This window comes from Eptesicus fuscus, chromosome 15 (assembly GCF_027574615.1).
Source record: "Eptesicus fuscus isolate TK198812 chromosome 15, DD_ASM_mEF_20220401, whole genome shotgun sequence".
NCBI lineage: Eukaryota > Metazoa > Chordata > Mammalia > Chiroptera > Vespertilionidae > Eptesicus > Eptesicus fuscus.
Window position 1 is genome coordinate 63,760,287 of NC_072487.1, and position 14,442 is coordinate 63,774,728.

General features: G+C 51.5%; 1 protein-coding gene across 4 annotated transcripts in view; it reads right to left on the reverse strand.

Moving 5' to 3' along the window:
* Positions 1-6,963: 6,963 nt before the first annotated feature.
* Positions 6,964-14,442, reverse strand: part of DAB2IP (DAB2 interacting protein) — a 160,617-nt gene continuing 153,138 nt past the window's right edge. For 3 of the 4 annotated variants that reach the window (XM_054727044.1, XM_054727045.1, XM_054727043.1), the window contains exons 15-16: positions 10,694-10,781; positions 9,288-9,938 (exon numbers count right to left, since the gene is read on the reverse strand). In XM_054727044.1, the coding sequence (XP_054583019.1) occupies positions 9,771-9,938; positions 10,694-10,781 (256 nt within the window). In that variant the 3' untranslated portion in view covers positions 9,288-9,770. Of the gene's footprint in view, positions 8,856-9,287; positions 9,939-10,693; positions 10,782-14,442 lie in introns of those variants that run through there. The other variant, XM_054727046.1, reaches the window with a different exon arrangement.

The following is a 14,442-nucleotide window of genomic DNA, read 5'->3' on the forward strand; positions in this document are numbered from 1 at the left end:
CTTCACCACTTCTTATGGGGATCCCTCACCAAGACTCCCCACCAGGGGTTCTCATCCCACTCTGGCCCGTGTCCCCGGCTCCCCTGCCTTCCGCTGGGCTCCTGGCTGAGGCCGGCTCTGAGGAGCCCAGCTCTGGCCGAGTTGGGGAACTCGATGCCGTGCCCTGGAGGGGTCTTTGCATCTGTTGTGCTGTTCTTTCATCCTGGACTCTCCAACTGCCTTCTGCTCTGGAAAATGCCCTTTTATTCGTCCTTGATCTCTTTCTCTTTTACCCTTTTCTCCCTCCAGGGGTTCCTGATAGCTGGACCGTGGACAGCCTGGATTGAGGCTCCAGTTTTTTCCCCTCTTCTACTCTCTACCTGCATATTTTGTTCTGCTTTCTAGGACAATGCCTCAACTTGGTGTTCCCGCTCTTCTATCGGATATTTTATTTTTATTAAAAAGTCTAATAGGAGCTCCTTCTTGATCTTGATTTCTTTTTCATAGCATCCTGTTCTTGTTTTATCTCCCTGAGAATGTTATAGTTCAGAGTTTTGTCATTTTTTTTTTTAAATGATCTTCTCTTTCCTGCATTGTCTCTATTTCCTGTCTCCCTTCTTGGGCTGGTTGATTTGGCCTTTCCCTTTCATGCTGCTAGTTTTCTTTGAGCTGTTATATTTGCAAATGGGAGGTTTTGTTGCCATTGTGAAGCAGAGGCCTGGGGAAATTCTCATCTAGTGTCTGTTATTCATTGGGCACTTCCCTCAACTGTCTGGGGCGGAGGAGGGGTCTGGCTCCCTGTGCTTTTTGCAGGTGTGTATACACACTCACAGGGCATGGCGATTGGCAGGGGTCATTCTGGGATGCTGCGACTGATGCACTCTTTGCATTTGGGGGAATATCTGCAGGTCTTTTCTCCGAAGCAGCCAGTTTTTCCAAACAAGTATGTTCCACCCAGTTACTGGGGGAAAGATGCCTGGCCCTGGGCATTCTGGGAGCAGAGAAGGCTCTCATGGGGTGGGCACTACTGAGGGAAGCAAACGAAAGCTCACCTTACGCCTCCCACCTGCTGTCCCCCCACACCTCACAGAGTCCTCTGCTTTACCTGGTGTCCCCACGTCAAGAGCATAACTGTTCAGTTCCTTCAGAGAAAAATGTCCAGTTCCTCACAAGCTGTTGGGGGGTAAAGAAGTGTCCTGGCTGGCAGAGCAGGAGGAGGTGGCTGGGGTCCGGGCATCCTGTTTCCAACCTGGTGCCCTGGCTGTGCCTCGCATCAGTCTGGGCCTCTGGCCCCTGAGCCTCTTGACCAGCTTCCATCTGTTCTCTTATTGACTAACTAGAGGCCCATTGCACAAAGATTCATGCAAGAATAGGCTTTCCTTCCCCTGGCTTCGCTCCCGGCCACCCGGGAGCCTGCAAGTCCTTGCTCCCAGCGGAGCACCACTCATGTAGCTCCCTCCGCCTCACCTCCCTCCCCCTCATAGTAGGCGTCCAGCCCCGCCCGGCTGCTTCGCACCTGCATATGCAAATTAATCTGCCATCTTTGTTGGGTTAATTTGCATGCTCATTCCTGATTGGCTGATGGGCGTTGCAGAGGTACGGTCAATTTGCATATTTCTCTTTTATTAGTGTAGAAGATATCTCCTTCCATGTTAATTTTGGCCACTTTGGAGAAGTGTCTATTTAGGTCCTTTGCCCATTTATTAATTGGATTGTTTGTCTTCCTTTTGTTTCGTTGTATGAGTTCCTTATATATTTTAGATATTAACCCTTTATCAGATGTATCATTGCCAAATATGTTCTCCCATACAGTGGGCTCCCTTTTTGTTTTGTTGATGGTTTCTTTTGCTATGCAGAAGCTTTTTACTTTGATGTACTAATAGTTCCATTTGTTTACTTTCTCCTTACTTTCCTTTGTCCTAGGAGATGTATCTGTAAACATATTGCTATGAGAGATGTCTGAGATTTTGCTGTCTATGGTTTCTTCTAGAATTTTTATGGTTTCCCAACTTACATTTAAGTCTTTTATCAATTTTGAGTTTATACTTTTGTGTATGATATAAGTTGGTGGTCTAGTTTCATTTACTTGCATGTACCTGTCCAGTTTTCCCAACACCATTTATTGAAGAGACTGTCTTAACTCCATTGTATACTCTTGCCTCCTTTGTCAAATATTATTTGAGCGTAATGGCTTGGGTCAATTTTTGGGGTTTCTGTTCTGTTCCATTGATCTATATGCCTGTTCTTGTGCCAGTACCAGGCTGTTTTGATTATGGTGGCTTTGTAATATAATTTGATATCTGGTATTGTAATTTTTCCAACTTTGTTCTTCTTTCTCAAGATTGCTGCAGCTATTCGGGGTCTTTCTGATTCCATATAAATTTTTGGAGTATTTGTTCTAGATCTGTGAAATATGCTGTTGGTATTTTAATAGGGATTGAATTGAATCTATAGATTGCCTTGGGTAGTATGAGCACTTTAATGATGTTAATTCTACCAATCCATGAACACGGTATATTTTTCCACTTGTTTATATCTTTCTTTATCTCTTTTTTCAATGTCCTGTAGTTTTCTGAGTACAAGTCTTTTACCTCTTTGGTTAAGTTTATTCCTAAGTATCTTAACATTTTTGTTGCAGTGGTAAATGGGATTGTTTGTTTAGTTTCTCTTTCTGAGAATTTATTATTGGTGTATAAAAAAGCCATTGATTTTTGGGTGTTGATTTTGTATCCTGCTACCTTACCAAATTCATTTATTAAATCTAGTAGTTTTTTGGTGGAGTCTTTAGAGTTTTCTCTGTACAATATCATGTCATCTGTGAATAATGAGAGTTTACTTCCTCTTTTCCAATTTGGATGCCTTTTATTTCTTCTTGTCTGGTCACTGTGGCTAGGACTTCCAGTACTATCTATAATAATAAAAGCGTAATATGCTAATTAGACCGGACAGCTGAATGACCTTCTGGACATCATTCTGGATGTCCTTCCGGACAAAGCCATGGTGGCTGAGGCAGAGACGGGGGTGATCAGGCAGGCAGGCAGAGGGGTTAGGGACAATCAGGCAGGCAGGCAGGCAGAGGTGGTTAGGGACAATCAGGCAGGCAGGCAGAGGTGGTTAGGGGCAATCAGGCAGGCAGAGTGATTAGAGGTGATCAGGCAGGCATGCGAGTGGTTAGGGGTGATGAGGCAGGCAGGCAGGCAGGCAGACGAGTGGTTAGGGGTGATGAGGCAGGCAGAGTGGTTAGGGGTGATCAGGCAGGCAGGCAGGCAGGTGAGCGGTTAGGAGCCAGCGCTCCCGGATTGGGAGAGGGATGTCCGACTGCCAGTTTAGGGATCCCTGTGGGATCAGGCCTAAATCAGCAGTCAGACATCCCCTGACGGGTCCCGGATTGTGAGAGGGTGCAGGTCGGGCTAAGGGACTGCCCCACCCCATGCACGAATTTTGTGCACCAGGCCTCTAGTGTTGAATAATAGTGGTGAAATCGAACATCCCTGTCTTGTTTCAGTTCTTAGGGGAAATGGTTTCCGTTTTTGCCCATTGAGTATGATGTTGGCTATAGGTTTGTCATACATGGCCTTTATCTTGGAGATAAGTTACTTCTATTCCCACTTTGCTGATAGCTTTTATCAAAAATGGGTCTTGGATTGCCCTGGAGGTTTGGCATGATGGATGGAGCATCAGCCTATGGAGTGAAGTGTCCTGGGTTCGATTCTGGTCAAGGGCACATGCCTAGGTTGTGGGCTTGATCCCCAGTGTGTGTGTGTGGTGGGGGGGGTGTGCAGGAGGCAGCTGATCGATGATTCTCTCTCATCATTAATGTTTCTATCTCTCTCCCCTCTCCCTTCCTCTCTGAAATCAATTAAAACTATATATATTTTAAAATTGTTTAAAAAAATGGGTGGTGGATTTTGTCGAATACTTTTTCTGCATCTATTGATATGATCGTGTGATTTTTGTCTTTCAATTTGTTTATGTGATGTATCACGTTTATTGATTTGCATCCCTGGAATAAATCCCACTTGGTCATGGTGTATGATCTTTTTAATATATTGCTGGATCCGATTTGCTAATATTTTGTTGAGGATTTTTGCATCTATGTTCATCAGGGATATTGGCCTGTAATTCTCTTTCTTTGTGGTGTCTTTATCTGGTTTTGGAATTAGGATAATGCTGGCCTCATAAAAAGATGTTGAAAGTGATCCTTCCTCTTGGATTTTTTTGAATAGTTTGAGGAGTATAGTTGTTAGTTCTTCTTTGAATGTTTGGTAAAACTCCTCTGTGAAGCCATCCAGACCCGGGCTTTGGTTTGCTGGAAGGGTTTTTTTTTTTTTTGTTGTTTTTTTATTACTGCTTCTATTTCATCAGTTGTTATTGGCCTATTCAGGTTTTCTGATCCTGATTCAGTTTTGGGAGATTGTGTTTTTCTAGGAATTTGTCCATTTCACCCCCATTGTCCAGCTCGTTGGCAGAGAGTTGCTCATCAATTTTATTTATCTTTTCAAAGAACCAGCTCTTGGTTTCATTGATCTGTTGTATTGCTTTTTTAGTCTCTATGTAATTTATTTCTGCTCTAATCTTTATTATTTCCTTCCTTCTACTTACTCTGGGCTTTTCTTGTGGTTCTCTAGTTCTTTAATAATACTTACTCTGGGCTTTTCTTGTGGTTCTCTAGTTCTTTAATATATATATATATATTTAATATTTATTAATATTAATATATATTAAATATTTATTAATATTAATATATATTAAATACATATATTTAATATATATATATTAAAGAACTAGAGAACCACAAGAAAAGCCCAGAGTAAGTAGAAGGAAGGAAATAATAAGTAGAGAGGAAGGAAGAGGGAGAGATAGAAACATCAATGATGAGAGGAATCATTGATTGGCTGCCTCCTGCACGCCACTTACTGGGGATTGAGCCCGCAACCCGGGTATGTGCCCTTGGCTGGAACGGAACCCGGGACCCCTCAGTCTGCAGGCCGACGCTCCATCCACTGAGCCAAACTGGCTAGGGCTCTTTCTAGTTCGTTAAGTAGTAGGGTTATATAGTTTATTATTACTTTTTCTTGTTTTTGAGGTAGGCCTGCAGTGCTATGAACTTCCCTCTCAGGACTGCTTTTGCTGTGTCCCAGAGATTTTTTCCTTGAATTCTACTTTGTGTGGCGCCGCCCCAGCAGAGCGATGGCAGGCCCTGATTGTGGGGACTGGGGACAGTGGTACATAGCACTGAGGGGGCCGTGGTTTTGGCGATGAGGTGCTGGTGCGCTGGGGAAAGAACAGGAGGTGAGGAGGCAGAGAGGGCAGGTTCCTGGAGGCGGTTCCGGCTAAAGAAGGGGAGGGAAGAAAACCCAGCTCGAGCAGGTGGAAACCCAGCACGTGGAGAACAGTGAGGCTGCGGGTTAGGAAAATGAAGGCAGCAAGGGGTGGGAGGGGAGGGCCTGGCCAGCACCTGCCTCGGGAAGAGGACCCCCTCTTCCCGTTTGCTTCACATCCCTGGTGTGGCGAATGGGAGCAAGCTGAGCGGGGAAGGCGGGCAGGCGCCCACACGGGACGGACGAGGAGCTGGGTGCTTCTGTTGAGTTCTCAGCTGCCCAGAGAGCAGGGGCCATTGGTGGACCCAGGACTGATGTGGTCAGAGCATCTGGTCAGAAGAGGGGCCGAGGAGGGAGACACAGGGCTAAGCTTGGAGCGGACGCAGAAGAAACACAGGGAGCCTGGGAGGAAAGAGGCCTATAATGTGGGAGCTGACAGGGAGGGTGTGACAGAGGAGACGAGGTTGAGAGCCTGAGTGGCCAGGGGGCTGAGCAGGTGGCTGAGGTCACCCAGGCTGCCGGGGGCGGGGCACAGTTGGGTGGCAGTGTGAGGCAGGGGACGGGGCCTTAAGATGTCTTAATTGCTAAGCCTTGAGGAGCATGGGTTGGGAGAGGAGGATGCAGCGCCCCTCCCCGCCCCCACCCCAATAGATGCACAAGGGTTTGGAGCTCCCCCAGGGCTCAGACAAGGGGCTCTGGGGGTCAGGCTGGCGAGGGTGGACAGCAGCCAGTGGCTCTGCTGCACCCTCCCACCCCACCCCTGAACCAGCCCTCCTATTGGAGCCGCCCTGGGGCTTCTGTGGAAATGCTGCACAGCTGGGGCCCACGGCCCTGGCAGGAGCCGAGACACCTGTGCAGTGACAGGCCAGGGTGTCGATCTGGTGATCTGGCCGGATGCAGCCCTGCCTCTGCAGAACCTTGGCCCCCGTGTGCCATGCTGAGGTGGGCAGGAGCTGGGCCTGGACTTGCCCCCTCGGAGCCAGTCTCGCCACATGTGCAAAGGGGACGCACTGACCCTTAGTGGTTGTTGCGTGGTGCCTGGGGCCTGCTGAGTGGGACCCAGGGCTGCAAGGTCCTCTGAGCACAGGTGCAGCTGAAGGGGTTTGGGGGCGTTTGTTCACAGTGGAGGCCTCGGGTTCGGTCTTGCAGGTGGGAGTGCTTGGGAGAGCCTTATGAGTTGGAACCTTCCAGACATCGGAAGGTTGGGTTCCGTCCAACTTTGCCATGACTTGCTTGACCCTGGGCCAACCTCTTCCCCTTGATGGGCCTGTCCCCTCCTGGAGGCAGACTTCAGCAGGTGGGCCAGCATCTGAAGCAGAGCTGAGCAGGAGCTGGTGTCTGCTGCAGGGAAAGTGTGGGCCCTTCTCCCAGGAGACCCTGGACCAGCAAAGACCTCACTTCCAAGCTGGCTGAGCCATGGGTGAGCTGGGGGGGGCTTACCGCCCACCTGCTCCTCTGTCTGGAGGAGGGGACAATGCTGGCTCACTCAGTGCGCCGAGACCTCCGCTGCCATGGCTTGAGGGGTCTTCCCTGTGTGCAGTGCCATTGGGTGAACCAGGTGCTGGTGCCGAACCCCTGAGCAAAGGGCAACATCAGCCCATGACTCCAGGGTCACCCCCAGAAAATCTCCCGAGACACGGCTGAATGGAGAGGCGAGCCAGGCTTAAAATAGCTAAATAAATCTTTAATATTTCTAATTGCAAATGTACAGAAATTGCACAGCCACACAGTCTTAGAACACCGACACTTCCTCTGTACATTATTACACAGTTAACAGCCACAGCCGGAGAGGCTCCGGCCGAGACTCCACGTTTGCAGTTTTGTCCTTTTCACATACTTACAAAGGGGGGCAGGGAGGTGTGGGGCCGGGTGGCTTGGGGGCCGAGTGTAGAAAAGAGGGGGGCTGTTTCCCTGGACAGTCTGCCTTCCGCAGACGGGCGGGGGGGAGGAAGAGGTGCATCCCGGCGGATGCTCTGTGGGGGCGGGGAGCGCTCCGGCCTCGGTTCCCCACCCCCTTTATTGGGCAGTTGGAAAAAGTCTTCACTTATAGGACGTTTGGCAGTTTCCTTCACCCTAAACATAAAAGTTCAGCAAAGAAGTCAGGCCTCTGTGTGTTGGCAAAGGAGGGGAGAGGGCCTCCCGTAGGGTCTGGGCTGGGACCGTGGTCCTCCCCTCACCCCTCCCTGGGGGCCCTCTGTCTGCAGGTTCTGTGTGGCACAGGCGAGAGCCCCCTTTGCTGGCCCAGCCAGGGCGCGTGTGCCCATCACCCCCACCCAGACAGCACACTGCAAAGCAAACACATGAATGCCACGGGCAGGGGGAACACCCCAGCACCCGAATCCCAAACTTCTTCCTCCTGCCCAATACTGTTCTCTAGATTAAAATATAAAATACAAACCATCGGAGAGCAGCGGTCCCGGGCAGCCCTCGGCAGCACCAGGACTAGAGGACTATGTACAACCATTAGGTGAAGTAGTTACATTACAGTCAAACACCAAGAACATTTACAAAAATGGTCAGACTTGCAATTCAGATAAAAATCTGCGGCGTCTGTACACGTTTACAGTTTTTGCACTAGGTAAGTAAGGTTTTGGCCTGAGAGCTCACAGCCCGGCCAAGGCCGCCAGCACCGGCCACCGCGCTGGCCTCCTGCGCCTGCTGTCGGGCCCTGGGAACCTCCCCGGTATTGCTAAGAGGCGCTCAGTCCGAGGTCGTCCTACGAGGCATTCGGTGGGAGGAGAGCCAGGTGGGGGAGGGGGGCTCATTGGGCTGTGGGGGGACGAAACTGGACCAGAGGACACCACTGGGGCCAGGCCCTGCCTGTGAGACCGGGAGTGGGAGTGGGAGCAGGGCCTCAGCCCCACGGCCTTCCTTCCTGAGGTCTGTGACCCGGGGGGGCTGCCCTCGCCCACCAGCATGTCTCTGGCCTGACTGTACTGCAGGTTTCTTATTAGAGCCCATTCCCTGAGCATGGTCCAGGCCCAGGACGGGGTCCAGTGTGGTCTGGGCCACCCCTCCCCCTCTCGCCCTCCTGGCGGGCTCTGTGGCAACCCCAGCCCTGGCGCCACGTCTCCAGGCCCCGGGGCAGGAAGGGCTCAGCACTCTTTCCAAGGGTCTCCTCGCTTCCTGAGGCTGAGGGCTGGCCCTGGCTCAGCACGTCTCTGCTGCGGGGCAAAGGCCCGACTTTCGTATCCAGGGCTGGTGCTGGGAACAGGGAGGGGCCCAGAGACCCAAGCTCCTGCCCACCTGTGTCCCGCAAGAGGGGGCAGCAGGCTGAGTAGCTACAGAACAGCCTAGGGCTGAGGGAAACCGGCCCCAGCTGTGGGGTGTGCCCCTTCCCTGTCTGCAGCGCCTGGTCCTTGGCTGGGGGCCCCCGGGAAGGGTGAGGAGGCGGCGGCCGCACACACGGGGCCGGGTGCAGGCCGCTGCTGTCTCGGAGAGGGAGCAAGTCTAACATCCTCCAGGGCCGCTATTTCCCATGCAGTGCGCACGCTCAATTTAAAAGGCCCCTGTGTTCCAGCAAGCGAGCAAGCGGGCTTTTGTTTCTAATGCATACTGTGAAAGGAAAAGAAATCACAGTTATCCGCCTGCTCAGGGTTGTGGGCATTAGAGTTTTTTAACCCTCAACGAGGAAAGATCAGCCTCTCTCAGGACGGGCCCCAGGAGGGCAAGCAGTGCCGCTGGGCCACCTCCGCCCAGGTCTTTGGCTTTGGGAGCCCCAGACATCGGCCCGGCGGCAAGTGGGGGAGGCTCTGATGCGGGGCCAAGGCCCACAGGTGCGAGGGCCGAGGACAGAGACTGCGCCTCACTGGGTCTTTTTGGCAGAATAAGGAGGGAGGGAGGAAGGAGAAGGCGGGAACGTGGGGGCAGGTCTGGGTGAATCCTCGGTTCCTCACAGCCGGGCCCCGACAGGCTGCATGCAGTGGCAGGTGCTCAGAGCCGGGCAGGGGCCACGGACCTCAGGCAGCTCCATCCTCCCCACCCCACCCCCGCCTGCCCACCGACCTGTCAGCTCCTGAACCTGAAGGGCAGAGCCCACAGGGAGGGGCCTGGCTGCCAGGGAGCCTGGGCCCAGCTCTTGACTCCCCCACCTCTCCGGGCAGCTCCCTCCCTGGGGAGCGCGGGGGCACATGCACTTGGCCAGGTCAAGAAGGAAAGGTGACACACACCAAACTCAGTAACCAACAGAGACATATTTTGGCCGCCCCCGCCCCCGCCCGGCTGTCCCACTCCCCGCGTGCAGTCTCTTCGGCCTGAACCCAACACGCTTCTTGGGCAGAAGAGAGGGGGGCTCCCGCTGCGTCAGTCTCTCTCGGCTCCCTCTGTGGCCGCCTCCTGGACCGTGGGCGGAGGGCACGGGAGACGAGCCTCGGCCTCTTGCCCCCCGCGCCGGGGCTGCAACTGTGGGGTGCTCCTCCCCAGGCCGAGGCCCGGCCCTGGCCACCACAGTCCTCCCTCTCCTCGGGCAGGTTAACAATTGCTGCTGTTTCTGAACTCGCCGTTCTCGGTAATCTGCAATTTGGTGGGGTTGGTGGGGGAGATGCCGTTACGGGCCTGCATGCTGTACCTCTCTTTCAGCTGTGTCAGGGCGCTCATGAGGCGGGCGTTGGCGGCGTCCAGGGAGGCGATGCGCTTCTCCTGTGGACAGAGAGGGCGTGAGACGGGGTCGCGGAGGGGAAGGACCTCCCTGGGGCTGTGTGCGCCTGTAGGAATGTGGCCAGGAGGAGAGGCCCGTGGAGCAGTGGGCGAGCGGGGCAGGGTGGCCTTGCCATCATGGTCACAACCTCCTGGGGTCTGCCTGCCACATCGCCTGCCTCTCATCCCCAACAGAGCAGCTCTAGTGTCGTCCATCAGTCACCTGAGGCCCGGAGGGCAGGTGCCCTGTGCCCATGCGTGACATGCAGAGGTCACAGCTCCCGGTCCTGCGTGCAGTTTACCGTCTGCAAGGACTGGCCCTACTTCTGGGCTCTTGAGAGGAAAAGGCAACAGGCCTGGGGGAAGGAGGCCAAAAGCCTCTCACATGTCTCTCCTCTCAATGCAGCTGGGAAGCCTCAGCTCTGAACAGAGCCCCTCCGACTCCCTGTGCCACCCCCAGGCTTCCCCTTTCACCTCCCAATAGACGCACTCTTCGGCTGGCACCCCTGGTGAAGGGCAATACCTACCACGTTGCCCCAGTAGGGGAGGAGTTGCCCTACCCCTTTCCCAACCTGTCCTAGTGAGCTTGTGGTCCACTGAGACCCTCACGTCTGACTTCTCAGGGCAGGGATCCTGTTCTCCTAGCCCTCCGCAGCTTTTGCAGAGGGGGATGACTAAGGATGTGGAGAAGCCAAAGTCACCTCCCTTATCCTAGGTCCTTTACCACCTGTGGCCGACCAAAGGGCCCGAGCCCCCACCTGGGCATCGATGATCTTCTGTTTGGAGTCTACAGCTGCTTGCATCTCTGCGTGGTCCTTCTTCAGCTCCTCCTCCACTGACATCAACCTGTGACCAGAGGTAAGGACAGTCAGCACTTGAGGGAGCAGATGATGAGGTGGGTGTGGGCCTTGCGGGCGCAGGTCACCACACCTGCCGAGGAGACATCTGCCTGGAACTGAGGCCCTCCAGCTGGCCCCTCGCCACAACACGGGCTGGATCTACTCCTTCCTTACACTTTGCCCCCAATTCTGTTTCCAATTCCCCAGAAGCCCCTGGGGCTGCCCCTTTCCTGAGGTTCTTCCAGGAGGGTGGGAGTGGGTGCTCGCTCCTCCCGATCCTCCAGAGCCGTGGGGACGTGGTTTTGGGGGAAGACGGAGACCCTGGAGGGTCTAGAGCTCTCTCCTTCCGCTGCATTCATGGGCCTGTGCTGGGACTCGTGGTAGCGAGATGAATGAAGTGCAGTCCTTCCCCTCAAGGCACACGTAAGGCAGCAGGGACACAAGAGACCGCAGCTACGCCCTGAACGGGAAGCTCGGGGCCATGGGACAGAGCGGGAAGGAGCTGACCAGCTAACCGTCCTGAAGGGCGGGGAGGGGCACACTGAGCTGGACACCTGAAGGACAGCAGGGTCTGCGGGTGGGAAACAAGCAGAGGCTCAGAGCTGAGGCAGGTGTGGGTCGGCCAGCAGCTGCTCCTCTCCTGAGACCCCTCCGGCTTCACCCTGCTGGTCTCTCCCACAACTGTCAATCACTCTCCGTCACTCCTACCTTCCAACTCCCTTCCTCTGGCTTCCGAAGCCCACACTCTCTGGTCTCCTGCCAGCTCCCAGGCCACAGCTGGCAGATGCCATGTCCTGTCTGCCCCTAGGATGTCAGGGCTCCGCTTCCTCTCCGTTCTTCTCGCTCTACAAACACTCCTCAGATGAGCTCATCTACTCCCACGCTTCCTCCCCAGCCAGCAGCAGCCCCCCTCCCCCGGGCGAGCACTAGCTCCCAGCACAGTAGGTGCACAGGGAGGCCAACCGTGCTCGGCAGGCACCCACAGGGTCGTCATGAGAAGTCAATGGGTCGGGAGCACTAGTCAGGAGAAAGGAGTGTGGGGCCACGTCAACGGGGGAGGGGGGGGGGCGGGAGAGGGGTTCCTGTCACAGGAAGGCAGTCATGGAACAAAGCCTACCAGAAGGGAGGTGAGGGGAAGGGGGAAGAAAAGCAGTAGGTGGCATCGTTAGAAGGCAAATTATACTGGGGGGAGACTTCTGTTTCCAGCTATGGTTTGAATAACAGGGACTAGATTTACCCTCCTGCCACAAAAAAATTAATAAAACTATAAAACCAGATAAAATACCTATAAAACAAAGTTTTCCAGATACTAAATAACTGGCAGCACAGTCCAGTGCCCCCTCCAAGAAAGGAACATGAAGTGTGAGCCCTGTTCAGCGCCTGGAGTGTCCAGGCCAAACAAAAGGAGGGAGCGACCTCAGAATGGAGGAGACCCAGGGAGGGCAGGAGATGGGGCGCTGGGAGTCACAGGACAGTGAGGACAGGAGGAAGATGCAGAGAGGGCCACCTGTCTCCTGAGGGGTCCCCAAAGACGGCTGAGGATGGTCTGCATGCCTGTGAGAAAACAGCCAGGCTGGGACAAGAACCACTGGAAAGTTCACAAAACCACTCCAGGAATCGTGCACGTTCCTTCCAAGCACAGTGGAAAGACGTGCTAACCCAGGAGGCCTCCCGTAGGATCCCCAGAAAGAAACTGCCAGATTGGGCCTTGATTGAAGGCTTTCTAGGACCTGCCCAATGAAGTGTAAATGTAAGCCTCAGCAGAATCCAAAGTGATTCCAGATAACCTCATTGTGTCCCAGAACAAAGCCCAAAATATTTAAAGGAACACAAAACATCCAGCACGTACGTAAAATTCACAATGTCTGGCATCCAACCAAAAATGCAGAGAAGTAGAAAAACATAACCCATAACCAGGAAGGAAGAAAACTAATCAGTAAAAACAGATTCAGAAATGTCAGATGATAGAATTAGTAGGCAAGGACATTAAAACAACTGTTATAAATATATTGCACACGTTCAAGAAAATATAGAAAAGCGTGAGCATAACGAGAAGTAGATGGGAGTTAAACCAAAGTCTAGAGGCAAAAGTATAATAGCTGATAAAAAAAAATACTGGTAGAATTACTTAGCAGATTAGACACTGAAGAAGAAATGATTAGAGAACTTGAAGACAGAGCAATAGAAATGATTTAAGATAAGAGACAGAAGAACGGAAACAACAGAGAATCAGTGGGATGTGGGGCCATATAAAGTAGCCCAACATATGTGCAATGGGAGTCCCAGAAAGCAAACTGAGGAGTCATGACTATGTACCCACAGATCCAAGAGCTCAACAAACACAAGAAACGTGAAGAAAACCACAGCAATCAGTGATAAGTAAATAAATCTTACAAACAGCCAGAGGAAAAGGTATGCTAAATACAGAGGAACAAAGATAACGATGTGCCCATTATTACAGCCAATATCAGCCTGGTATATCCTGAAGGTTAAAGCAGGCCCACTGCCTGTTTTTGTCAACAGCCATACCACACAAACAGTTCTGCTGTAACAGCAGAGTCGAATAGTTGCAACTGACACCATATGGCCTGCAAAGCTGAAGATATTTATCACCTGCCCCTTTCCAGAAAATTTTTAACTCCTGTCCTAAAGCAACAACAAAGAGATTAGCTAATAAACCAATAGAGGAGATAAAATGGAATCATAAAAATAATACAAAAGAGGGCCAGAAAAAGGAAATAAAACAGTTCAAATAGAAAACAAGTAGCAAGATAATAGGTTTAAACTTAATTATATTGACAATTACATTAAATGTAAGTGGTCTAAACACTTCAATTAAAAGGCAGAAACTTATCAAATAAAAAGCAAGAACAATAAGGTGTCTGTAAGAGTAATTCACTCTATATAGAAACAAAAAGATGGGTTAAAAGTATAAGGACTGAAAAGGATATACCAGGCTAATACTAATTAAAATAAAGTTCTGGCAGCTTTATTAATATCAAAGAAGATTTCAGAGCAAGGAATATTATGAGAGCTAAGGAGGATGACTTTATAATACAGAGGTCAGTTCATCAAAGTACTTAACAATCCTAATGTGTATACATCTAAGAATAGTGTTTCAGTGTACGTAAAGCAAAAACCAACAGAAATAAAAGGAGAAATAGACAAATCCATAATTATGATTAGAAACTTCAATATCCTTTTCCCAGTAATTGACAGAACAAGCGGAAAAGCTAGTAAGGATATAGAAGACTTGAACAACACTATCAACCTAATTGACATTACATTAGTGAGGAAATATGCCAGGATTGGTTAGTAGAAATAAATGTGTTAAATAAGCCACTGAATTCAGGAAAGCATGCGCCTCTCAGAGAACAGACACAAAGAGGAGGTGGTTAGGTTGAAGTGATCCCATTTTTGTGACCACACGTGTGAAGAGAGCAGAGCTGGCCGTCAACTGGACAGTGGGTTTCTAGTGACCCTGGTTACAGGCCCTCTGCTCACGCTAACCACTTTCCAATGAACAAACCCAGAGGTAAATGAAACAATAACTAGGAGCAGAAAAACAGGCCGTCTAAATAGGAGGAATTTGGGGAGGGTTTTGTAGTGAATAAATTTAGCATGAAGCCAGGTGTGCTGGGGAACATCCTGGCTACTGCTCTCCGTGA